The 27,523-nt window shown below is 40.8% G+C and overlaps 1 protein-coding gene across 15 annotated transcripts in view; it reads left to right on the forward strand.

The window, feature by feature from the left end:
* The first annotated feature begins 985 nt into the window (after window positions 1–985).
* Window positions 986–27,523, forward strand: part of camk2d1 (calcium/calmodulin-dependent protein kinase (CaM kinase) II delta 1) — a 143,368-nt gene continuing 116,830 nt past the window's right edge. For 2 of the 15 annotated variants that reach the window (XM_047386742.1, XM_047386740.1), the window contains exons 1-2: window positions 1,117–1,436; window positions 4,769–4,863. In XM_047386742.1, coding sequence (XP_047242698.1) covers window positions 1,375–1,436; window positions 4,769–4,863 — 157 coding nt within the window. In that variant the 5' untranslated portion in view covers window positions 1,117–1,374. Of the gene's footprint in view, window positions 1,437–4,768; window positions 4,864–27,523 lie in introns of all 15 variants that reach the window. The other 13 variants (XM_047386746.1, XM_047386747.1, XM_047386749.1 and 10 more) reach the window with 13 other exon arrangements.

The raw sequence follows: 27,523 nt of genomic DNA on the forward strand, positions 1-27,523 counted from the left end.
TCTAACAGCAAGCTCTGAACACATATACAGAATAAACACACAACACCTTCTCTCCAAAATATCAACATTTATTAATAAAAAATAAATCAATTTAATGTAAAAATACTTTCATTTACAAACTCTTCTAGTAGACAGGCAACACTTTACATTACAAATAAAAACGAGAAGATTGAGGGGAAGTAACAAGCGACTAAATCTACAGAATCTACAGTGAAATTAATCAAATAAACTAAAATCCTTACACCTGACTGAATGAAACATGCTTTCAGAATGGCTGAAAGTAAAATGACTCCACTGCAGTTTTTTTATCTTCATTCAATACAGTTGTACAGTAGTGCAAAAGTACATCCAAGTACATATAAAATGGGGTCTTTTACTACAGTTAACTGAATAAAAATAAGAACAATACAGTAAATGGGTCTGTTTATGAGATAAAATAAAAGTGTCCAAGAAATGCTATTGTTTTTTCAATTTTCCGATTATGTCAATTAAGTTTTTGAACAGAAGCAAGATGTGTTTTTAATTCAGTTTCTTTAAAATTATTAAACGAGGGAATATTTTATTCCATTTCATCTTGTGGACACAATATTTTGCAAGGATTATAATTAGACTGATTATGTACATTACATCTGAAGAAAAGGCTGAATTGTCAAAGACAAACAATATTAGACATTTTGAAACTATGATATTTTTAGAAGACTTTGCTAAGAAGACTTTGCAAATCCGACCAAAATATTTCAACATAAATGTTCAAGTTTTTCACCCTCACATGGACAAAAAGAGCAGTTATTACTGGCATTTGGAAAGAAACAACACATATTATTTTTTACTTGATAATATTTATGTAAAATTTAACAATAATCTTTGATCCCATTATTTATAAGGCAATAAATAGATTGCACACCACTGTGTTTTGCTGAAATGACTCCATCTATGTGTGCATATGGGAGTAGTTGAGGTACCTAACTGAGCTCTGATAAACTTGTTCGTACATGTCTTATGTTCATACAAGTTCCTTCGGTTGAACCCGATGACTCCAGCGCTGGTCCTTCTGCAGCCCTCAGCATCAGTGCTTTTATTTTGAAGGGTCCCTACCGGAAATGCGACAGTGTACCTGTCAGAGAAACTTGACGGTGTTGAACTGATCTCCAAGTGTGAGCGCAGAGACAAACAGAAAGCAGGAGCGTCGTCTCTGTGGGGTCCACGAACCGGAGCTGGGAGCAGAGACAGCACCGCAACCCATTCAGCCCGTTGTTTTTATTTAAGCTTTAGTTGATTTTTGCTGTTCCAAAAAAGAACCAGAGGCATTCAGGACGCGAAGGGGAAGGTTCCCGGAGTATTAAGACAGCTTTTAGTTTCCCTGCTCACCTGAACATGGCTTCAACCACCTGCACCAGGTTTACTGATGAGTACCAGCTGTACGAGGAGCTGGGCAAGTAAGTTCTGTTCATTGTGTCGCTCTGCTGGGTCAAACTGTGGGCCGTATGGACGGATTGAGGGCTCTCCCTACCCCTACCTGCGCCCACCTGTGGGCGCCCCACGGCTCTGTTTAAAAGCCCTTGTTTTCGGGGACTTTTCTAGCATGGCTTGTTCTAGCTCATGCCCTCAGGGCTGAATTCTGGATCTGAAGTTTTTGTACCGATTCTGGAACATGAATACGTTGATTAGGGGTCAGAACAGGTCGAATTGAACGCGTCCTCCTCCTCACCTGTGTGCCAGCACTGACCGGAGGCGCGGCTCAGATGTTTCACCTAATCAGGGCCGATCATCTCAAGCCCCAGTGTATTTTAGGAGGGCGTGGTTCTCCAATCTCTGCCCTTTGAATCAGGAGCACCTTCTCCTTGAGGAGAGGTCACTTTCTACTGAACTGTTGAGCAGGTAGTTGTCTGAGTGAATTCCAACCAGGAGCTTATTGTTCCTCTTTGTCTTTAGGATTGTGGCTCAGTAGAAGGTTTGGAATTCCCGATGAAAATCAACAAGATATCAACATGTATGGATGTAAGTCTGAGAGCAGCTTAGACTTTAAATCTCATTTCTAAAGAAAAGTTTCCCTCCGGGTAAAAAGATTAGCTCCTCAAAACACCCCTGTGTGTTATTGGTGCTTTGCTGTAACTACGGAGTGGCAAAGAAAAAAACAATAGATCCGTTTCCCTTTATACCATCTTATGTCATTTTTTCCCTGCCTGGTATATAGGTATGTGTTAATGTGGAGCTTGTGCTTCTATCAGAACATCTGAGCCTGTCGAAGGCTGTCCGCAGAGTGCCTGTCTCCGCAGTCACTGGGTGAGAGGCGGGGTACACCCTGAACAGGTCGCTGGGCCATCACAGGACAAACAACCACATTTAGAGTAATCAATTAACGTAACAGTTTTTAGATCGTGGGGGGAAAGCTGGAGTACCCGGAGAGAACCCATGCATGTACGAGGAGATCATGCAGAAAGAGCACAGGTCCAGGATTCAAACCCACGACCCTCTTGCCACAAGGCATCAGTGCTTTGCAGCCCCCATCGAGATCAATGCTTCCCCAACTTATTAGACCTTCAAAGTAATGTTGGAAGAGATTTTCTGACCCCAACTTTAGAAACCTCTGGTTTTGATATTGCAGAATTACATTAAATGGTTTCCAGTTATTAGTGACATTGAACCAATTCAGCTAATTGGTGTTAGTTTTTTTCCTACTGAAGCCTCTACTTTTCAGGGATTTCAGGCTGTTTTTGCTCCAAATCAATAAGAACTACTATAAAACTTTTTAATCACTGCTCTGTAGGTTTCTAAATGCTTCCCAATGTATTCCACTTTTCCTCGCAAGGTTGTATCGAAAGGCTGCAGGCACTGATCCAGATGTGGTTGAACTGGAAGACAAAAGTGGGCCAAGGAGCATAAAATCATTTATGCAACTCTAATAATATGGTTTAGAATATTTAGTGTATTGTTAGATCATACAACAGGTAATTAAATTGTCAACTCTAGGATAACATGTTTTTTCTCTGCATGATTATTTTGTTCTGATTCTGATTCTCTGGCCATAATCTTGAACCAGCCTGAACCAGAACCTGTAGTACTGAATGATACCAGATTAATGCCATCTGCTAATCTGATGCCATGTTACTGCTGACATAGCCAAGACTTAGCAGACGCCTGGAGATGACGTTGCTTCAGTACTTTGGAATGCTGACACAAGAGTTTGATGGCGTTTCACCTTAACAGACCTTCTGTCAGGACTGCGTGGCCGTGTACAGCCTGCACCGCATTGCCACGTTCCCTGGAATGTGCTGTAAACTGGAACACCGCTAACGTTGGGCTAACGCTTGTGACTAAAAATAATGATTGGCAGTTTGAAAGTCTGCACGATAAAACTGTTCAAACGTTCTTTGCGTTGGTGATCTTATCTTAAATGAAAGCTTCTACAAAATGAACAGGATCTGAACATGTCAATAGAATAGAAAACCTCAACCTATGTCGGTGAACAGAACAGTACCTTTTTAGGAGCCTCATACAGGTCTTGTTCTCTTTCTGACCGCTTTATTATTACCCAAGTTTGGTTTTGTCAGTGTATAAAAACCTTCACACTGCAGACCTGCATAACTCTGGTGTTTTCCAGACTGGCGGATTGCCGGTTAAGTTGCAGATCAACAGATTTCAGCAGACAGCCGAGAGATCTTTGCATTCCTTCTTTTTCAGCATGAACATTAATAAAAAGGCAGGGCGAGGGGTCTGCATCACCTTTGGTCTTCTTAGATCAAAGGTCAGTTATCAACATGTGTGTGAATGAGAACAGATTGAGAACCACATGGTTCAATGTGTGGCTTAAACATGGAAGGAACACCTCTGCTGCAGTCCAGTCACAGTTGGACTCGCCACTGGTGGTTGATCCTGTCAGTTTTCGATTCTTTTGTTATGGTCTAAAGAGGACCTCTTGTGTTTTAGTGCAGTTTTAAACATCTCAGTAATTTCTAATCCTACAAAGTCTCTCTCCCTGCACCAGGACCTCCTGAGATGATCCAGTAGTTTCAACTGAACTACAACACATAATTACAGTTATTATAATAATCTTATAAACTGCATTATTTTTTTGCTAGACTAAGTTTAGTAGTTTTGATGAGGGTGTTTTTGCTGTTCTTTTAGTAGAACAACGCTGGGAGTCTTACATGCTAATACTAGCTTGTTTAATAGTCAGGCTGTCTGCTCTGGTAGCCAGCCTGCAGTCAGCTGCTTACAAATGTTTAAAAGTTAGATGTACCTTGGTACTAGTATCTGGCTCATGCCTACTTCAGATTATTTATTTGTCTAATTTCTTTGGGCTTAATAAAGTATTATTTTACTGAATGTATTTCAGAATTAACTCGACTTCAGGATGTCCTCTGAATGAAGGCCCTGAAGATCACCACACCTTAAACAGACCTGATTTTGTTGGCAGCATGCTTGCAGACCATGTTTCAGAGAAGACGGGGCTCTCTGTCAGCCACCATTTCATCCTGTTCTAGACGGGTTTGTTGCTCCCTGCTTTGAGCAGAAAGCTCTTTGTTTGACATGGTTTTGTTCGTGACGTGCGGTTGGTAGTTTTCTCACTGTACTGATATAATCTGAGGAACATGTTTCAGTATTAAAATGCATCCATCTGCTATCCAACAACACTAAATGTTCTCTTTCAGGAACTCATTTCCATAGAATTCCATAAAACAAGGAAGTGCTTGTCTGTGTGAGTTTTGTGCATGCAGTAAATGTTTGAACCCACAGCCACTGATTAGCCACTCTTTGTGTCCTGCAGGGGAGCTTTCTCTGTGGTGAAGAGGTGCATGAAGATTTCCATGGGACATGAATATGCTGCCAAAATCATCAACACCAAGAAGCTCTCTGCCAGGGGTAAGAAGCTCATAGCTGAGGAGAAGACACTGTTGCCGTATAACTTTGGGTAAAGTGAAGCTGCTCCAGGTCATCATGGAGCTGTCGCTCTGCTGGCAGTGCTTGGCTTTTTTAGCCATGTCACCCCTCAGAACGACTTCCTCTTGTGTTTTGAACGCAGGCTTTCTCACGCCTCTGCAGCCTCGTCATGTCTGTAGTAGCAGAAGCTGTTCGGGTTTCAGACTGATGCAGCTGCGCTCCAACCACAGCTCACTCCTACAACTTTAAATTCACTTTTCTTTTCCTTTTTTATACTTCTCTGTATTCATTCGCAGCAACCAGACCAGCTTTTTGTGACTCATTCGTCAAATACAGTGTGACTGACTTGCTGTGGGTGACTCAGTCACATTCCTCACAGACAGCAGCTACTAAAGGCAGAACAGTAAAACTGCTTGTTTCTCCTGTTTTGGAGCGTCTGTGCACACCGTTTTATTTTCCTCTTTTAGTCGTTTTATAATTAGGCGTGCAGCATGGGGAGATGCTCGCTGCTGTCTGAGGTTGCACCGCTGACTTATCCCTGAAGGAGAGGGACAGGCTCAATAGGAACGGGTTGCTTTTACTCTGCAGAGAGTCATGGAGGAGCAGGTGTTTCCTCTCGCCATTAACATCTGCATTAAGAAAAGCAAGATGTTTGATACGTCTGCATGTGCATTCTGTGCTGACAGTAACTGTGAGTCCACATGTCGGGACAGAAGATCATTGGCGAGTTAAAGGAAGCCAGATGTTTATGTGAGGATTCATGAATGTGAAGACCACCAGAACATTCTTCCTGCTTTCACAGCAACCTGGACCGGTGTTAGAAAACCTGCTTGAGTTGGAACTGAGGACAATCCAGGTTTTGCATCCTTTTCTGGAAGATATATTTATAACATTGTTCTTCTTGAGTAGTTTTTACCTACAATATAATTACTACAAAGCTGACATTTGACCTTTTGCACTTACTGCAGGTGTAAGGTTGCCAGGCAACTACCACAAACTAGAAGTCAACTATGTATTGCCAAGAAATGGAAAATCATGGTAAAAATGTATTTTTTGCACAGATAGACAAATACTGCATGTTGATTGGATTTTCAGGCTGTCGGAGCACAATGGTGCAGAAACTTGGTGACCTCTGCACACTTTGTGCCTCAGCATCAGACTGTAACCAGTGCAAGAATGGATCTAAATCTACCTGTTTATTAGGCTCTGCTTTTGATTTGGCACCTAAACATCAAAATAATGTAATACATTGAATAAATATACCACAACAAAATTTTATAGAAAGATGAAATGCCTTGAGCCAACAGAAGTAGAATTAGGTAATGTTTTATTGTTTTGTTTTCCTAACCACTGTGTTTTGATTATGAATATATTATTTAATTTTTAATAATATATTTAATATTATTTAATATTAATATTTTAATATTTTATCAAATAATATTTTGGTATGTTAAGGGTTGTCCTGTGAATATCAGCCCAGTAAGGCGATGGTATTAGGACAAAATAGAAAGGTGTGAGACGAGCTCTGACATTATTGAACAGCATAAACTCTGCACACATGGAATGAATTCACACAATTTCTTAAAATACAAGAATTTATTAACAAAAATAAGTCAACTCAAAGTCAAACATATTTCAATCAACAAACTCTTTACTATGCTAAAACAATCCAACTAAACTACCAAGCAGAATTAAAGAATAAGGAAGACTAATAGGCTATGTACAATATAAACAAGTTGATTAAAGATGATTGAAAACCATGACTGAAAGAATGATGCAACATTACCATGCAATGTTTATGTTTGAGAACCAAGGATTATCTTGAAGAATCTGGAAATGAAGTTAAGTTAGTCTTGGAAACAACTTAGGCAATAATCAGCAAACGTTTAGACAACCGTTCACAATGCAAGATCAGATAAAATATTATTTTAATAAAATAATGTTTTAAAGAATGATCTGCTGAATAAAACCAACCTTCTGGATGACTAATTCTCAACGGGGTCTTATTAGCTGCCTTTATTTATTAAAATAATATTTAAAGAAATATTATTAAGGAAATAGTAAAATAATATTTAACAAAATATTTTGAATAAGAACCAAATCTTTCTGGATAAATTGGTCTTAATGGTGTTTACTTAGTTATCAAGTTTAGTAAAATAATATTTAGGGAAATATTATTTCCTAGATTTAACTAACAACCGTTTTGGGTAAATGATCTTTAGCTGACTCACGTGTTCTTAGCCGTTAGCGGTTGCCGCTAACAAAAGAAGCTTATCATCAGAATCAAACACATACCTTTAAAATACCACTAATAAAAAGGTTAAAATGCATAAGTGTGGATGTCGCATTATGGCCGATCTTCTGTGTTTAAAAATCACCCTTTAAATAAAGTTTGTCTTAACTTTCAAAACACAAACACGGAACACATTAACTGAGCACATGCGCTGAGCAGGTAATCTGCTAGCACTAAGATAGCTGAGTTTTCAACAGAAACAAAACCAAACATCATAAAATGGAAAATGTTTAGATTATTTCATTCTAAGCTACTATTCTCTGCCCAAACACTACCTCTTATGTGAACCATGCTGAGGGGAAGTTGTCCGCGGCGACGAAGTTGAGGAAAGAATCCATTGTGAACAAAGGGTTAACTTGCAGCTAACCCCCCTAGCCGTGGGGCGGGGCGGCTCGTTCTGCCGGGCTGGCTGAACTGCACGTGACTGCTGTAGCCACAGTGGTGCGGTCCTCCAGAAAGAAAAGTCAAGCCACACTTGCACCTTAATTATCCCGTTCATGAATGAATACCGGATACACAAACAGCAATTCATTCCTGCTTAGCTTAGTGCATATGATCACGTGATCGTATGACACTCTTGGATCCAGTTTGTAGAGTTATGTCTGTTTGCCAGCAAAGAGACATTAGCGTGCTGTCTCTCCTTCCAGTTCCGCTGGGGACCTGCGTGGAAGAGGTCTGTTTGTTGGCGCACGGAGTTTTTATTCATTGATGTCACAGGAAGTCCGCTGTCACTCCCCCTTTTTCTTGTTCCTGGCTGTGATGGAAGTAGGTTAATGCAATTTATTTCCAGAAAGTTCCAGAAAAGTTCTTTCTGGCCTTTAATGTTGTAACCCATGTCTGGGTCCCAACAACTGTAATGTCATATAACTGTATATATTGATTTATTTAGTTAAACAGGACTATGCTTTCAGATTGTCGTTCTGTCCCTTGCGGAGGCATTGTAAATGGGGGCCGTCCTGTTCCAGCATTGGCAGTTCGGTTCTATCATGAGCCTTCTCCTGACAACACTGTTTGTGTTGGATAGTTAAAGTTTCTGATGTAAATAAATAAACAAAGATGTGGATATTTTAGTGTTTTGTTTTCTCTCCTGTGCAGAATGTTCAGATAACGAGAAAAATGTCCACTGAAGAGTTAGGTCTAATAAAGAGGAACGTGAAGTTATTTCTCACAGTCCTTCATCTTTTAGATGTCTTCTCCAGCACATCTGATTCCAATGATTAAGTGCTATAGAAACCTGTTAGTCCATTCATTTATTTCAAGTCAGTATCAGTAGAGAAATATCTAATATGGATAGTGGGCCTGTAGGAAAAGGATTGACAACCATTGCTTTAGATATTATAATCTAAAACCGCACGAAGAACGGAATTTAAAACAAAATATTTACTACAGATGATTCCTTCTATGCGTTTAGCGTTGTATTCTGACCTTCAGAGAAGGGAGCAGAGTACAGGCAGAGCAGAAAATAAAGGTCATGTTCAGTGAAGGAAACCCCTCTGTCCCGGCCAACGCTGCTGCCGCATGCTCCGACATCCTAAACAGGAAGCTCCAACAGATTAGTCAGGGCTTCTGTGCAAGTCTTGGCTTTACAGTGCTTTTCCAAGGAAAACTGTTTGGAAGCCAAAGTGCTTCAGCTGAAACATAACCCACTGACAGGAAGTGGTTGATTCCAGAGTTCCTGTCTGCAGACGTTGCTTATGGGACAAACACGCAGCTATAGGTAGTAATGGATCATCAGTGTTGCACATGTTGGCATTTAGGGTGTATTCACACTTGCCACTTTTGGTCCACTTTAAACGGACCAGAGTTCGTTTCCCCCCTTGGTCCGGACCTTTTGTGCAGGTGTGAATACACTCAAGCGAACCCTGGTCCGGACCAAACAACCGGACCGAGACCCACTTTTTGAGGTGGTCTTGGTCCGCTTCCAAATGGACTCTGGTGCGGTTCGCTTATGGTCTGAATACAAACCGGCCCCGATCCGAACCAACTACAAAAAGCGTACGTCTCTTTGGACATAAAAAGCCACCTTAGCTGGTAGCAAAGGTGTGTGTTGTAAGGTAATCATACCTGATAAGCTGTGTGTTACTTAGCAACGCTACTGGCTTGTTGTGGGACAAGGCACATAGAGAACGTCGGTGTTCAGCACGCATTCTCCGACGGGGTTCCAACATTATAAATGGAACGTCTCAAAATCTGTGTTGAATGAGCTGCTCTTCACTCTCACAATAATATTGCAGCTGAAATAACGGCACAAATATGTAAAACAGAGGTGCTGCACGCAGCACGTCTACAGATGTTTTCCTAAATTTCCGGGTCTGTGTTCTGTCCTGCCCCCATCATTTCTGTCCAATGGGAACAATGATCGTCACCCGCGTGGCTTTGTTTACAAGTAATAGTTCACTTGCAAATAGTACAATGTGAAAAAAAACCACATCAAATAAAAAAATAAAGTTCGCTTTTGGTCCGGACCAAACAAGCGGACCAAAGGACTTTCCTGGTGTGAATACACCCTTAGTTAGTGGTGCCTTGGCTTTACCTTCTGTGGACTTGATGCATTTTTCCACACTTTTGAGAAAGATGACCAGGAACACTGTTCACTGAGCTCAGGTTGTGCCCCCTAATGTAAAACTGAAGCTCTTTCTGAGTGTCCTGTTGATTGAGAACGGAAGACACAAACTCAGCAGAATGAGCGAATTAGCTCAGGCTGTTCTCTCTGGGTGGGAGGGAGGTGGTAAGGCATTTCATTTGGTGGGTGGCAGTAAACTCCAGCAGGCTACGAGATGTTTCAGCCGATGAGCTTAGCCCTTAAACATGAGATCCACTTTGGGTGCTTGTTGGTATCGCCGTGCACACTGAGCTTGAGCTAATGGCTGCTTTTGGTGAACAAACTGACAAACAGTGAAACCAAAATATGATACCTGAGGGAAAACAAAGACAATGGAATTAGTGGGTTGAACCACAGAGACTAGCAGCTCTGTATCCTCTTTGGTCAGTCTAGCAGTTAAACCACTTTGGTGAAAGTGGCAGAGAGTTAACATGTGGTTTTTAAGGTTATGGTTGAAATTAGCTTGTGGGAGGACATTCAGCTGCCTTTGAAGTCAGCAGGCCGGCCCCTACAGTTCTAAGAGTTTCTAAGGAGTTCTCTGGCAGGGATCTAGAAAGGAATATGTACAGTGGCAATCAGGTCCAAATACGCTCTGCAAACACATAAATGGCAGCACACTGAATCTGATGAAACGGTTTCAGAGTTGTTTCTGTGGGAAAAAAGCGTGTGCCATGTAGATTAGATCAGAAATAAGAAAAAAAATGCCATGCTGTTTATTACAGTGATGGACCCATCAGTCTTCCAGTGATTACATTATTTTAGTTGACTGACTCTGATCCCAGGTCAAGCTTCTTTTGTACAGTCATAAAAATTGTTAGACATGTAGCATCCGTGAATAAACCTGCCGCGCATTTTCATGCGGATGTTTGAATTTAATTGCAAATTTTGCACAAATGATTTTGCATGTATTAAAGACCTTAAATCTGTAATAGGTGGTTAAAAACTTGAATAAAGTGCCTAAAATAATCAGCAGTTTAATTTAAACACAATCCAGATGTGAATGTGGAGCCTGTGTTCAGTGGCAACACAGGCCTGCAGGAAGGGAAAACTAGGCCAGTGGTTAGCAGACGCATTGATGCTTGGACTCAGCCGAGTGGAAATGATCACTTGACAAACCCACAAGGATGTGGAAAAGCTAGCTTGGGTTAGGGGGGCCGGTCACTTTGTCGTTTCAACTTCTGGAAAATACCCGGGGCCCCAGCTGTATGCCGTGCATTGCTCATTCCCATGGAAAAAAAAACAACTGGAGAGCTAAATATACTCTGTGCTGTAAGAATAGAGCTAAACTGTACTGTATTACTGCTGTTTCATTATACATCTAAATGAACACATTACTTTCACAATGTTAAATGGGCCTTTTTGGTCCAAATGTACCCAGTATTGCGACCTGCATGTTCCCACAAAGCAGCCATGCTCACATTTAGAGGTTCTGTGTTGGCCTGGCTGCTGATGTCAGCGGCTCAATGAGCCATTTACACATTACACTAGGACCAGACATGAAAGATGAATCAAAATGAGACATTGTTTGTGTATGTGTGTGTGTGTTTGTGTGTGTGTGTGTGATTGTGTCATAAGAGCATGAATAGATGTAACACAAAGTAGTGCCATGAGCAGTTTGTACAGTGAATGTGTCTTCATACTATAGCCACAGCCCCTCCATCTGGTTCTGACTGACCCATATGGCCTGGACATGTTGACTCTGGGATAAAAGCATAAGCAATGACACTGTATTCCTGAATGTCCCTGAGAGAGAGTCCCCGTGTTAAAATCTATCAGAATCACATCAAACCATGTTAAAAATCTAACCTTTTATTTGTTTATATTTATTTAGTGAGGAAAAGATCCAGTGTTAAAAATGTCATTCTAGCAAAATCACAAATTGCACAGTTATTAGTATCCTAGCAATCAACAATGTGTACAAACCCCCTTTTCCCAATAGGACAGAAGCATACAGAGAGATGGATCTTTGACTATTCCTCTACACACAATTTTCCTCAGTTACCCAGAATCCAGATTTAGAGTTAGATTTAAGGCCTTAGATGCCTACGGAAGGTTAAGTCATTTTGTCTGAGGAACCATTTCTCTTTTGGTTTGGACATATGTTTGGATAATTATCCTGCTGAAAGACCAGATTAAATAAAACGACCGGGTATTGGTATATGGAGGCCATTAGAGTTATTCTGTTAGAAATGTCCTGGTATCTGAAAGATTTCACGATGCCAGTCTAACTAGGTTGCCGGGAACTTTGGAAGAGTTAGAGATCCACAACTTTAAAGGTCATTCACCATAAACTGGGCATGAGGTACTTTTCCACATATTTAGTATTTAGTTTAACACCAAAGCAAAGTGGAGTGTGCATAGCTAAAATTCATTCTAATGGCCCTTTTGTTCTGGTACCTGCTTGGCTTGGCTCGACTCAACTACACATGGTTCGGGTCGTCTTCCATTACAATTGAGTACCACCTCATTGCGAGTGGTAATGGTAAATGGCCTGCACTTGCATAGCTCTTTATCAAATCAGAGGACTCCAAAGCGCTTTACATTACAATCAGACATCCATCCATTAAAACACACATTCACATACTGACAGTGGTGAGCTACATTGTAGCCTCAGCTGCCCTGGGGCCAACTGACAGAAGTAGGGCTGCCATACAATTGGCACCATCGAACCCTCTGACCACCATCAGCAGGCAAGGAAGATGAAGTGTCTTGCTCTAGGACACAATGACTGAGATTACAAAGACTTCATGACAAATGGAATGCTATAGGAGAAAAAGCTCAGAATATTTTAACAGTTGGATGAATCACTTTTAAATTTGGTCAAAAGAATTCTAAAACATGAAGTATTTGGTTAAAACAAATTAAATTCCATTAAACACTAGCCCATTATCAGGTAATACAGATGCTAGTATAGCATATTTCTTAATGTTAAAGTTTAGTTATGGCTAAAGAGTACGGTTTCTTCTGCACTGGGACATCCCAGAATAAACTTGTTTGTGTAATGATGTCACCTAGTCAGAAAAATAACTGATTTAGGTTACATTTTCTTTAAAATGAGCCATCAATGCACATAAATGTCAATGCCAAATGCCTGGGTTGTACTACTGACTAACATGTAGGGGTTATTCAGATTATTTTGAAGGAGGTTCTGTGAAGTTCTTAATCTCTAAAGGTTTATTACCTGTTGTACAAAGATGTCACGAGTCTGTTGAAAAGCTAAGAAATCCTCAGAGTGCTGGAAGCTAACAGCCAGTCAGATGTCCTCTGTTTTAGCTGACTTCAGCAGTTTAAATGAACTGAAACTGTAAATGTTAATTTCAGAATGATGCAACACTCTGTTAGGGGATATTAGCAGTCTGTTAAATTGGGTGCTGTTTTGATCAGCTGAACATCTGAGTTCCTACGGGAATTATGTTGGTTTAGCTGTATCGATCCATAAGATCGGTCTGGGCCAGCTCCATAAAGAATGCAGCAAACTATTGGATTTTGTTTAAGTTGTGCAGCAGCATTACAGATGGTTTGTTACTGTTGCCTTTCAGGTGTCACAGTTGTTAGAAACTTATCCAGGTAGACTCACGATCAGCTGATGAAGCCGATGTCTGACTAGCTTGTTAGCTTTCAACTCTGAGGATTTATTTAGTTTTCCAGTAAGCCTACAATAAAATGATTCCATCACACGTCAGGAATGGATTACTAAATATAACTTTACAATATTTCTTGTTTTTATTAGAGTCTAAATTACTTCAATGATGTTTACTCAACTAAAATCAAAGGCTTTAGTTTTTAGTGACCTGCTTGAATTCGACATGTAGGGTATTCAAGACATGCCAAGTGAAGATGAAGTCATTTATTTTTGTAATAAGTCACCACAGACTTCTCTTTTCAGAACTGATGCACAGCTGCTTACATGTTTCTGAAAATATCTCATTTGCCCCACGCAAAGCAGCATGAAAAACAGAAATCAGGCTGCCGTGCAAAAGAGCATTTGTCTGTGGAAATAGTACTTCCTCTCTGCCTGCCTAATTTTCCCATCAGTCAGCTGGCAGGGGTTATTATTCTACCCCTTTTTAAATAGTTCTTGATGCTATTTGTACCCATACTTATAACTTATATCAAGCTGTTGATTCAACAGAACAGATGAGAACAGAATGAGAGGGATGGAAGATCAACCACATGCAGCGCTGTGCACAAACCTGGTCTAGTGAGTGGTGCTGACTTTCTGGAGAACCTGAAGGCTCAAGACTACTTTTTTACTCAAGGAGCTTAAACTAAGCTTAGATTACATGGCGTTCGGTTTGGGAGTGAACAGCTCCTGTAAGCTGAGAAGTTTAGAACAAACTATGGCTGCTTTATTTATTTCTGAATTGTGTTTATTACACCATACAGAAGGTAACCAAATGAAGAATATTGCAAGTGAAGACCTTTGTCCTCATTATCAGCTCTGAGAAGATGACGGCAGTTGTAAAGGTGTTAGTCTCGCTCTCTTTCTTCGGACATAGCTCAGTAACAGCTTAACATCAACTGACTGAATAACATGCCACTCAGGTCTTGGAGCACACATGGTCACAAGGACAGCTTTCATGGCAACAGCTGAACAATATGTTCTCTGATCATTCTTCCAAGTTTTTTGTGTAGTGATGCAAATACTCGGTAAGGCTAGCTGCCTCAGTTTCCATATTATTGGAAACAATGTGTGTCACGCAACCTTAGAGTGCAGGACTATTTCAGAAAGGTTTCACATTCGTAGATTTCTTCCAGTAAATTTTGAATTATGTGGCCTGACATCTTCCCTTGGCATTCCAAACACATCTCTTCCTTTATACATCATCCTTCTCAGTCCTAATGTCAAGATGATCTTTTTTCCACTGATGAAGAAAGCTTTCCAACCCCTGATGGGCGACACAAACTATTCATTTTAGTCTGGAACTGAGCAAATGTCTGCTGTGAACCATCTGAGCTTCATGCTTCTGACATTAAGCCATCATTGAAGGTTTCTGAGGATGTCTGAGCACCTCAACCTGTTGTTTCCTCAATCTAGAAGTGTAACTCATTTGCCTATTTATATCTGACATAACTTGATGGTAAAACACATTCACCCTCATACTATTCTAGGGTTGTGTACATCAGATAATTAAAATAAATTACTTGTTTTTTACCAGGTTCTGCAATTATCACTGTCATCATTTCCCAACCAAAGATGAAACCAAATTGAAAAAAGCTATATGTGGATAATAAAGTTCACACCATGAGTCAATGGTTCATTTCACCACCACTCCCACCAATAACCTCAAGTACTCATTTCTCTGACTTTCAGTCTCTTACTTAGTTTGGGGGAAATGTTGGCCAATTACTTGTTGGGTTTTATGACTCATTTTGAGCCAAACTTTAGCTTTTAGACAGATTTCTTAGCATTTGACACGGGAGTACTTTGTGACGTGTTCATGTGCAACTCATTGACTGCAAACTCCCCAAGTTCCGTGCCTACAAAGAAAACCCAAATAATTTCCACCACAATGCTGATGTGCTGTTTGGATGTCTCCAAACGATTTGAAATGCATTATGGCCAAACCTCTGGATTTTGTTTTCACTTGCCTAAAGGATATCTTTAATGAAGTCCTGAAATGTTATTATCTTTAGAGAAAAGATGGTTTCTTGTGGCAATTATTCTAATGAAGTCATATTTATTCAGTACAGTAATTGGACCATCTTGAACTTTACCATTTAACTAATGGAGGTCTGTAGAAGATGTAGCTCTTGGTAAGGTTTGATTTAGGGTTAGGGTGTTCGTAACTTTGGGAGATTTTGAAATGATATTCTGACACTAACATGCTAGAACAAAAGGAGGATGCTTCGTTTTCACTATGACTATGTATGTTTATATGATAATGAAATTAGATACTTTTGCTTCCCTAGCATTGGATTGGATTTTTATATGTAATATTCTGCTTGCAACAATACACCATCCACTCCTAGTAGCAGCTTTTTGTGAAATGGCAGGAATGGCCTTTTTTATACTGTACCAAAAAACTGTTGGTACTTGTTGTTTTGTCCATCCCTCCCCAACCATTAATAAGCTGTTCAGTTCAGTTCTTATGCCTTCCTTCTGTGGTTTTAGAGTTCAGAAATGGAAAACTGGAGATGCCTTCTTCTCTCTGTGTCTGAATCCAAGGTAAAGTGGAGTATTCTCTTTGGGCTTTATTCTCACTCCTCATTTAGCAAAATAGGCCACTCACTTGGGGGAATGCTTGCTTTAATTAGGGCCTATCTGTCTGTCACACTGAGTCTGGGCACACCCATCTACAGATGACATCTGTCAGAGGTGTCTTCTCCTGCCTTTAATAAAGCCCTCTGATGGCACTAAGAAGTCGAGGTCAGTTCCTCTCAGTCTCTGAGGCTTTCAAGCTCCTCAGAAATATGGTCCAGTCTCTCATTTTCCTACCATTACCATTGTTCCTAATGAGGTTCATGTATAAACTTGTTTTCTAAAGAAATCAAGGGAGATCATGAATGCATCAACATATAAGAAACAAGTGTGCTATTGCACGTTTCAGACACCCTTCCTGATTTGAATAATGGACTCTTGCTTTGCTGCTCCAGGGTGAAATGTGTGGAGATTTACATTTTCTTAAGGTTTGCCCTTGAAGAGGGTGAAAAGCAATGAAAAGTAGTCTTTCAGTGTCAGAAACCACTAATTTGCCTCTTCTTCCTTTTGTGCTTTTAGATGTATTGTACATTACTTTTTCAAAATGGAGCAATGTGCTACATGGCGGTGCGTACTGAGCACAGTCCGATTCAGTTTTTCTTTTTTGTTTTATTTATTTATTTAGTACCTGTCCTGTTCAGCAGAGTGGCACTCAGAATTGTGTCTGAGTGCCAAAAAGAAACCCAATAGGGCCACTTTAACAAAAGCTTATTAGAAACTGCTTTGTGATTATTTCAATTGCAATGGACACGGAGATGGAAATGAAACACCTTAATCCAAACCCCTGTGAGTTCAAGTGTGAGCATGCTTGTGTATATAAGGTTTCTCCATAAAAACATGCAATAGCGAGTGTGAGGAGCCAAAGACCTGCCCTCCTGGACCCGAGACAGACATGGAGGAGATCTGAGCCACAGACATCCAAAGGCCCCCCAGAGTATGGGAACCCCGGAAGGGCCATCGCAACCCCCCCAGAGAAGAGCAGAGCAGAGGAGAGCCACAGGGTAACCACCCAGCAGTCACAGTGCAGAAGCCCCAGGGAGCTGCAGTGACAAGCCCACATGCCCCACCGGCAGCCGCCATCTATGCCGGAGCAGATCGCCCCAGAGACCTGGGACCCCAGTGCATATCACCCCCCCCCCCCATAGGCAACGTTTAACAATAGAATTCAGTCTTCTGGGAAGGGATAGACACGTTGGTTTGATCAATACATATACATCCAGGGTTCTCGCCATTTTAGAGCGCCGATACGCTGAAAATTGTAACCGCTAAGCTGAAATTTTGGCTGACATCTGGGCTCCCTCGTGTGGTTTTTATGTCAGCTTTTTGCGCATGCGCTGAGTCTGTTCCCGTTTCCTTTCACCCTGTGCAATTGTAAAACTTTCTAAAATCGTGTCAGCTTCGAAGGGTGGGTATAAACGGGTCGTTATTGTAGCTCCTCAGGCGTTCATTTTACTCATTTTTTTTTTTACTGTCTCGTTTTGCTGCGGTCTATTTAAATGCAAATGAGGCACTTAACACCCCGCACCCCTCCAGGCTGCGAAGCCTTCCACTCCACCTCGTTCGGCCATTGCCTGCCTCAGTGCTATAGACCTCTGAATAAAACAAGTTTCCAGTACTTTACTTTCCCTCGATGAATAACAACAAATGTCCAAAAAAACAAGAAGTATATACAAAATCATTGCACCAACAATGTGCTACGTTTACTAATGCATGAGAACAACAGCACTAAAACTAATATTGTACCTGTAAGCTATCAAATCCAACAAACCGTGATGGTTGATTAACAAGGTTTTGCTGAGCTGCAATCATCTGAATCAGGTGTGTTAAAGCAGGGACACGTCAGGACCTCACGAGGACTGACTTTGAACACCCCTGCCCTAGTAGGCTACATGAAAAATGTAAATTCTTAAACAATAGCAGAGAAAGGTTAAGGAATTCACAGTAGTAACAAAAGTTGTAGTCCCATTACTGATGTTATTGACAATATATTTACACAAACTACATGTAAGATACCTTTTTAAAATATTAATGCTACTGCAAATTGAATGAACACAACTTTTAAACAAGACCCCAACATAGTTAACGCGTTAGCCAACGCTAGCATCAAGAACATTACTGAATGCATTTGGATCATGTGTTTCCCAAGGCAAAAAGGGCAACCAAACAGATTGCAAAACTGTTTGTTTAATATTGTTATTCAAAACACACAATTAGGTGATGTCCATAAGGAGCTAAAAGCAAGCGCACAGCGCTAACATTAGCAGGAGGCATGAAGCTGTGCTAACAAAACAACAGCCAGTAAGTTATATCAACACCTCAACAATCAAGCTTGCTGTCGTTTTACCATTTTCTACAGCTTATCTCTTTGCTCCATCGCATCCATAGACAGAAGGAACTGACCCCTCAGTGTCTTTTGGCTAATTTTCCTTCATTCTGACCGAGGTTGCTGAAACACTCTTCCCTGAAGTGCTTCGTGCAAACGAAGAGATGTCGGCACGTTTCCATGAAAAATAAATTTTAACCAGGCACTCCGAAGAGGTTCTGATCCTGGGAGACGGTGTAATGACTGGTGTGGGTTAATACACCCGACAACAGAACATTTTGATTTTTCCGCTTGCTGCTTCAGCATCCTTCAACTTAAACTACAAGAATACTGTGAGAAAAAAAATGGCGGATTCGCTGGATTGGTTAGCCGGAAGTCCATGACCATCTTTAGAGGTTCCACAGAAAATAGTGTGATGTAATAGAGAACGAAACGTAATAGATAATGGAAAAATTTGAACAGACTGACCAAATATGACCCAAAAAGCATCTAAATCATATCACCGCAGGATCTGGAGTGACTAAATAAAAATGTTCTAGACTTTAGAGACTCCCAATACATACAGTGCCTTGCGAAAGTATTCGGCCCCCTTGAATTTCTCAACCTCTTGCCACATTTCAGTCTTCAAACATAAAGATATAAAATTCAAATTTTTTGTGAAGAATCAACAACGAGTGGGACACAATCATGAAGTGGAATGAAATTTATTGGATATGTCAAACTTTTTTAACAAATAAAAAACTGAAAAGTGGGGCGTGCAATATTATTCGGCCCCCTTGCATTAATACTTTGTAGCGCCACCCTTTGCTGCAATTACAGCTGCAAGTCGCTTGGGGTATGTCTCTATCAGTTTTGCACATCGAAAGACTGAAATTCTTGCCCATTCTTCCTTGCAAAACAGCTTGAGCTCAGTGAGGTTGGATGGAGAGCGTTCGTGAACAGCAGTCTTCAGTTCTTTCCACAGATTCTCGATTGGATTCAGGTTTGGACTTTGACTTGGCCATTCCAACACCTGGATACGTTTATTTGTGAACCATTCCATTGTAGATTTGGCTTTATGTTTTGGATCATTGTCTTGTTGGAAGATAAATCTCTGTCCCAGTCTCAGGTCTCTTGCAGACTCCAACAAGTTGTCTTCCAGAATGGTCCTGTATTTGGCCCCATCCATCTTCCCATCAATTTTGATCATCTTCCCTGTCCCTCCTGACGAAAAGCAGGCCCAAACCATGATGCTGCCACCACCATGTTTGACAGTGGGGATGGTGTTTTCAGGGTGATGAGCTGTGTTGCTTTTATGCCAAACATATCGTTTTGCATTGTGGCCAAACAGTTCGATTTTGGTTTCATTTGACCAGAGCACCTTCTTCCACATGTTTGGTGTGTCTCCCAGGTGGCTTGTGGCAAACTTTAAACGAGACTTTTTATGGATATCTTTGAGAAATGGCTTTCTTCTTGCCACTCTTCCATAAAGGCCAGATTTGTGCAGTGTACGACTGATTGTTGTCCTACGGACAGACTCTCCCACCTCAGCTGTAGATCTCTGCAGTTCATCCAGAGTGATCATGGGCCTCTTGGCTGGATCTCTGATCAGTCTTCGCCTTGTTCGAGAAGAGAGTTTAAAAGGGCTGGCCGGGTCTTTGTAGATTTGCAGTGGTCTAATACTCCTTCCATTTCAATATGATTGCTTGCACAGTGCTCCTTGGGATGTTTAAAGCTTGGGAAATCTTTTTGTATCCAAATCCGGCTTTAAACTTCTCCACAACAGTATCTCGGACCTTCCTGGTGTGTTCCTTGGTCTTCATGATGTTCTCTGCGCTTTGAACAGAACCCTGAGACTATCACAGAGCAGGTGCATTTATACGGAGACTTGATTACACACAGGTGGATTCTATTTATCATCATCAGTCATTTGGGACAACATTGGATCATTCAGAGATCCTCACTGAACGTCTGGAGTCAGTTTGCTGCACTGAAAGTAAAGGGGCCAAATAATATTGCACACCCCACTTTTCAGTTTATTTGTTAAAAAAGTTTGACATCCAATAAATTTCATTCCACTTCACGATTGTGTCCCACTTGTTGTTGATTCTTCACAAAAAATTTGAATTTTATGTCTTTATGTTTGAAGCCTGAAATGTGGCAAAAGGTTGAAAAGTTCAAAGGGGCCGAATACTTTCGCAACGCACTGTAAAAAATGTGTTTAAGAGCTAAAAAAGTGGATTTTGTATGATATGTCTCCTTTAACTAATCTGCAACCTGAATACATAAATTGATGTGTGTGGGTGCTCCATTCACATTAACAATCTGTAATCTGAAATGTGTTTGACATTAGAAACACGGAGAAACAAAGGTTTTTTTTTATTCTTGGAGAACAAAAAAATAGATCAGGTGGCGAGGGGTTATGTGGGTGTGACTAAGGATAATATCAAGTGATGGCAACCCTACATTTAAAACAGTTTTTTGTGTGTGTTCCGGCATTTGTTACAGTCATCATGTTTTGTTGCAGTTGCTCTTAATCATGCGTGTCATAAACCTACAAACGGTTGTCCTACTGATCAATAAATGTAAGTCTTTGCTTTGATATTTTACCGATTGCTTCATGTGGGGTAACGTGAGACTGCTGAACAGGCTGCATCACACAGATCATAAACTATAGCAGCCAATAGTCTCTTTTACGTAATTTTTAACATCATTGTCAAAAGTGATGAACACAGACTGTTGGGGGAATAGTCTGATTTGTTTCATTACATCTGAATATTTTACAGAGCCTGCTTTTCCCACGCAATTTTTCTGTGTTTCTGCATCATGGAAAACATAGATTAAGTCTATTGATCTAGGGCCATTTCATAACAATGTCATCTGGAAACACTCAGATCCAATTCAAACCCCTGTTATACAGAATCTAGTTTGGTTCAAATTCAGTTCAAACAGTCCAATTAGATCCAGACCCAATTACAGTCATTCATTAAATTAGAATCTGCGTTCCGGTGAGTCTCGTTTGTCAGATTAAAAGTACCTTTTGAAAATCACAATCTTTAAGCAGGTATTAAACATACTTTTCATCAGACCCACATTTCTGTATATATACATCAGAAAATGATCATAATTTACATAAATGAAGGCTTTAAAACAATCTGTGGAATCATCATGTGTTTCAGTTAGTGATGGAGTTACTAAAAAATTTACTTTTTAAAAATATTCTGAGTTAAATATGACTGTCAATACTGTCCAATTTGATCCAAGTTCTATTACAGTTCAGTCAAATTCAGTTTATATTGCTCTACCACTGTGATATCATGAAGGGTTATGATGGATTAGTTTTTAGGTCATCATCAAGTTTTCTCAACAGACTTAGAAACTGCTGCGGACAGTAGCCTTAACACCAGCGCAGTGCTGGTTGGATGTATGTACCTAGTCATCTGAGCAATGAAGCAAGTGGACTAGCTGCTCCTCTATTTTTAAAAGCATGTATACATCAGGCAGTAGCAAGTCAGCTTTACAATTATGGAAAAGTTTATTTATATAGCAAGTTTCCACAGACAGATGTCACCAAGTGCTTTACAAAAAGGGTAAGTCCAAACTAGAGGCATGCAGTGTTTTCTATAGTCTGGGTGAAACAGCCTGAAAATGTCGTGGGTGTGGGACCGCTAAAAGCTCTGATTCCTTGACCTCAGATGTTTGGAGGAGGTACATTTTTAAAACAAATCAGCAATACAGAAATTAGCTTTTGATTGCATGCGGCACAAAACTGTATTAGTCCACTAAATATGGCATCCAAGCAGTCTCCTGGGATTGCAGCATTGCACATTGTGGGCGACTGTGGCTCAGCAGGTAGCGTGTGCGCTGACTGGTCAGTATGACTGGAAAAGTGCTATTAAAATTGAGTTATTTTACTATTTACCTATTGAAACTAAAATAATGATGCTCCACTTTAAAGCAGAGATAAGATTCTCTAAATAAAAAATCCAAAATAAGTTTTTCGCTGAAAACATTTTTTCAAAGTCAACAGGCTTCAACTTCTATTCAAATTCAATTCAATTCAATTCAAATATACTTTATTAATACGGATGATTTTCGCATACAGCTCATGAAAACCCAAAATTCATCTCACAAAATTAGCATATTTCATCCGACCAATAAAAGAAAAGTGTTTTTAATACAAAAAACGTCAACCTTCAAATAATCATGTACAGTTATGCACTCAATACTTGGTTGGGAATCCTTTTGCAGAAATGACTGCTTCAGTGCGGCGTGGCATGGAGGCAATCAGCCTGTGGCACTGCTGAGGACTTATGGAGGCCCAGGATGCTTCGATAGCGGCCTTTAGCTCATTCAGAGTGTTGGGTCTTGAGTCTCTCAACGTTCTCTTCACAATATCCCACAGATTCTCTATGGGGTTCAGGTCAGGAGAGTTGGCAGGCCAATTGAGCACAGTGATACCATGGTCAGTAAACCATTTACCAGTGGTTTTGGCACTGTGAGCAGGTGCCAGGTCGCGCTGAAAAATGAAATCTTCATCTCCATAAAGCTTTTCAGCAGATGGAAGCATGAAGTGCTCCAAAATCTCCTGATAGCTAGCTGCATTGACCCTGCCCTTGATAAAACACAGTGGACCAACACCAGCAGCTGACATGGCACCCCAGACCATCACTGACTGTGGGTACTTGACACTGGACTTCTGGCATTTTGGCATTTCCTTCTCCCCAGTCTTCCTCCAGACTCTGGCACCTTGATTTCCGAATGACATGCAGAATTTGCTTTCATCCGAAAAAAGTACTTTAGACCACAGAGCATCAGTCCAGTGCTGCTTCTCTGTAGCCCAGGTCAGGCGCTTCTGCCGCTGTTTCTGGTTCAAAAGTGGCTTGACCTGAGGAATGCGGCACCTGTAGCCCATTTCCAGCACACGCCTGTGCACGGTGGCTCTGGATGTTTCTACTCCAGACTCAGTCCACAGCAGGTCCCCCAAGGTCTGGAATCGGCCCTTCTCCACAATGTTCCTCAGGGTCCGGTCACCTCTTCTCGTTGTGCAGCGTTTTCTGCCACACCTTTTCCTTCCCACAGACTTCCCACTGAGGTGCCTTGATACAGCACTCTGGGAACAGCCTATTCGTTCAGAAATGTCTTTCTGTGTCTTACCCTCTTGCTTGAGGGCGTCAATAGTGGCTTTCTGGACAGCAGTCAGGTCGGCAGTCTTACCCATGATTGGGATTTTGAGTGATGAACCAGGCTGGGAGGTTTAAAGGCCTCAGGAATCTTTTGCAGGTGTTTAGAGATAACTCGTTGATTCAGATGATTAGGTTCATAGCTCGTTTAGAGACCCTTTTAATGATATGCTAATTTTGTGAGATAGGAATTTTGGGTTTTCATGAGCTGTATGCCAAAATCATCCGTATTAAGACAATAAAAGACCTGAAATATTTCAGTTAGTGTGCAATGAATCTAAAATATATGAATGTTAAATTTTCATCATGACATTATGGAAAATAATTAACTTTATCACAATATGCTAATATTTTGAGAAGGACCTGTACATCATGACACAAGACAAGGGAGACGGGTCACTGAGGCTTTGCTGCCCACTCACAGGCGCTGCCCTTGTTAGATGAGAAAAGAGGCCACATTAGGTAAGTAGAGGGAAAAAAAAATCATATTTCACACTTTATCCTTAGCAGGATACAGTTTGAGATTGCAAAAAACCTCAGCACAAAGAAGCAACAAGTTGACAAAACAACATCATGCCGGGAACGGTGAAGGTGGTGTGAGGGGTGCATATGTTTATCTTGAGCATGTGTGTGTGTGCGGGTGAGTGTGTGCAAGTAAGTCCATGAAGCACTGTCACAGAGGCCATTGTCCTTGATGGTTCGTTGGAATGTTCATCAACCGGCCACAAAGTTCTGAGCAGGTCCACAGGTGTCCTCAGGGAAAGGAGGGGGCAGAGGGAGCAGAGCGTCATGTTTACATAACTTCCAGGAGAGGTTGAAGATAGCCAGCCATCAAGGCCGCGCAGGGGAGCCAGATTCAGAAAAACAATAATTATTTGGGTTAGGCTGACTCTTAATTTTCAGTCAGCCTTGAGAGTCTCACTGGTGCTTCTCAAAGGCGAATCCAAACAGCCAAATTCCTGGTCTTTCTGCCAGATCCAAGCGAACAACTTTCTCCAATATTTATCCCATTTCACCCCTGAGTCCAGGAACCGCAACCTGCTTGCGATCCTGTATAAGGATCACATCCAGTCTGCGATTCAGCTCACGTAACATCTCAGTCTGAGTGTTGATCGCTCTGAAGATCCCATCACACATGCCAGGCAGCCTTACAATGGCCAGAACAGTTGCTGACATTCTCAGAATTTCTCGATATGCCAGGTAACCGCTGACACCAAAAAGCAGAAATCCTGATATCAAACATCCAATTATATACACATCTTCCACATCCTCGACCGACATTATCGACAAACACACAATCCTCCACTTCTGCCAGGAGTCCATCGTGTATCCGGAGAAAAATGTCCCGTCCGGGCAAGTGGGCTCTCCCGACCCCTGTCTTCTCGTTGAGAAAATTTGATCAATTGCATTGAGAGACCAGCTGACCAAATCCATATTTGGAAGAATTTGGAAGATGTGCAAAAAGAGGCTCCAAAAAGACAAGACACAGAGCTGAAGCAGGGCAGATATGGGAGGGGTGTGGAGACAGAGGAAAAGCGTCCACCTCCACCGAGAGCAGGAAATATTCAATTTGTTTGTGGCAATTCAGCACCATGCTCTACATGATGCTGAATTGCCATGGCAAGAGATGTTACCATGCCACTGGTAACACACGACTTTGGCCCTCCATTACAACCTCGACACGCAGAATAGCTTTAGAGCTTGAATGTCTTCATGGAAGCAGCACCTTTCATACCCAACCTCATTTTAGGCATTGCTCAGACACAAAAAGTAAAATAATCAAACAATCTTGACTATTTAGAGTAATATCATCATAGTTCAAATCTAATAAAATAGACTCCACAGAATGAAATGTGCTCAGAGCTAGGAAAAAGGACTACATTTTTCCGTCTTTTAGTGAAACAAAGCTGAACTGGAGCTAGAAGTACAATGACGGCATGCAGCAGATTGCGAGATTCCGAGGACAGCCTAAAAGTCTCTCGGTGGAGCAAAGTGGGGGAAAGGTTTAAAGAAATGTTGAGTGAGAGGTTGGAGTCTGAAATTGCAGTTTGAGCCTCGTAAAGAGAAGTAGTAATGTATGTCAGCCAGTGGGAAAATTATAAATGGATAAGCAAGAGTTGGAAGGAGAGTTGGATTCAGTGGACCTGCTATAGCAGAGTGTGGTCCAGTAGACATGTCTGACAGATGGTCCTGGGCTTTCATAGGTTCATGTTTAACAAAACAAGAAATAAGTTTTCCAATAAATGTTTCCCCAGGAGAATCTGATTACTGCAAGGATACCAGTGCTACCTGGCCTTCACCTGGTATGAGACAAGTTATTGTATATGACAAGATATTGTATGACACACACTCGATAGATTGCAGTGGGATCCCTTAGTGATCTATGGTCTAGTTTCTAACCCGTATTATTCTGGGATTTCCCACTTGGGAGTTTTTTGTCCCTCATACCAATAGCTCTCTTTAGCTACTTTAGCATCTTCATGCTCGACTCCAGTGAAGTGTTTTTATATGTAAATGTATCATCAATAGCACATGCTTCCCAAGTAGCTGTCTACCACAGTGACCAAAATGCAAAGGGTTTTAAGTGAATAAAATCAAAGCCAGCAACACATCAGAAGTTGAGTGTAGGTCACAAATGCCTTGATTGCCTGATCTGATAGGTCATCTTAGAAATATTTTTATTTTCCTTTTTATTGAAGCTACTTGGGACTGGTTATTGTCAAACAACAAATATTCCACTCCAACTCCCTCCAAAGCCCAGAGCTGACTGGATAAAGTAATTTCAAATGTATTTTAATGTTTCTTTTCTCTTAACTTTTGGCCAGAGTAGTTATATCTGATTGACACCAATCTGCCAAATGGATTAGATATGGAAATGAGCCAGCTTATCAACACATGTTTTTGCTAATTTTCATCCATATGTAACAAGAATGTAATTTTAACAACTAGTTTGTAAGGTCCAGTCTCCAGGTAGAAAAACATCCTGTTTCAGGAAAGATGCCATTCTCTCATTGATCTCATATCTACATGTCTATGGTACTTTGTTGTTAGAGCTGTTTCTTCAGAAGCTTTCTATAAGGACTGTCTATTGGCTCTAAGTGGACAGAACCTTATTGTTTGAGGGACTATGACTGTGTACATGTACATGACTTCTTTCATCATTAAAGTATCATATTGTGGGCAGATTTTCTGGACCTCAACAGCTCTTCGATGTTAGAATGTAAACGTGATGGTCAGTTTGATCTTTAATCTGGTTATACAACCAATAATTGACTGTCTATATCAGAAATGTTCTTGGCCGTTAGCACATAGGGAGCATCAGTGTGGCATCAACATGTAAACTGAACAAACATGAGATTTTATTAGAAAACAGCAGCCATTCTCAGTTTGGGATCCTTGTTCTGTTTAGGGCGCAGCACCGCCACTCCCTCAGTTTACCTTTTTAACTCCACAAACCATCAGTGTTGAACTTCAGAAGCGTTGTTATTCATCACATTCCTGGCTCTGAACCTTATCTCCTTGGTTACTCATTAGCTTCAAACATGTAGACTGGAGCACAAGCAGTGTTATGTTCACAGAGGGCTATATCTGATGTTGATCTGAAAGCGTTCTGTACAGATTAATAAAGTCCATGTCAAAGTTTCACATGTCAGAGAGGTAAAGTAACTCTGTGGGAACACACACCCTCTGATTGATCTGTAAATGCTGTTGGAGCAGGTGTTCTACGTATCCGAGCCACATCTTGAAGTCAGCTCCTTATTGTTGTAGGCGATAGGAAAGACCACCACCTCTACTGTACAAAATGTACAAAACTAATGTAAGATTTCCTTCGTTTTGAAATCAAAACTATAAGTTTATTGATGGTTTATTGTGCCAGCATTTCTGTTTATCACTTTTATCAATGTAATGTAGAGTTTGAAAAGCTTTATTTTTGATCTATTAAATTTGATTTCTTTTTTTTTTGTTATTATTTTTTGATTTTGCACCACAGGACATAACTGTCATGATGTTTCTATAGTTGAGCTGTGCCTCTGGTCTGGTAGCAGTATGATGGGGGTAT

The sequence above is a fragment of the Girardinichthys multiradiatus genome, chromosome 14 (assembly GCF_021462225.1).
Source record: "Girardinichthys multiradiatus isolate DD_20200921_A chromosome 14, DD_fGirMul_XY1, whole genome shotgun sequence".
Taxonomy (NCBI): domain Eukaryota; kingdom Metazoa; phylum Chordata; class Actinopteri; order Cyprinodontiformes; family Goodeidae; genus Girardinichthys; species Girardinichthys multiradiatus.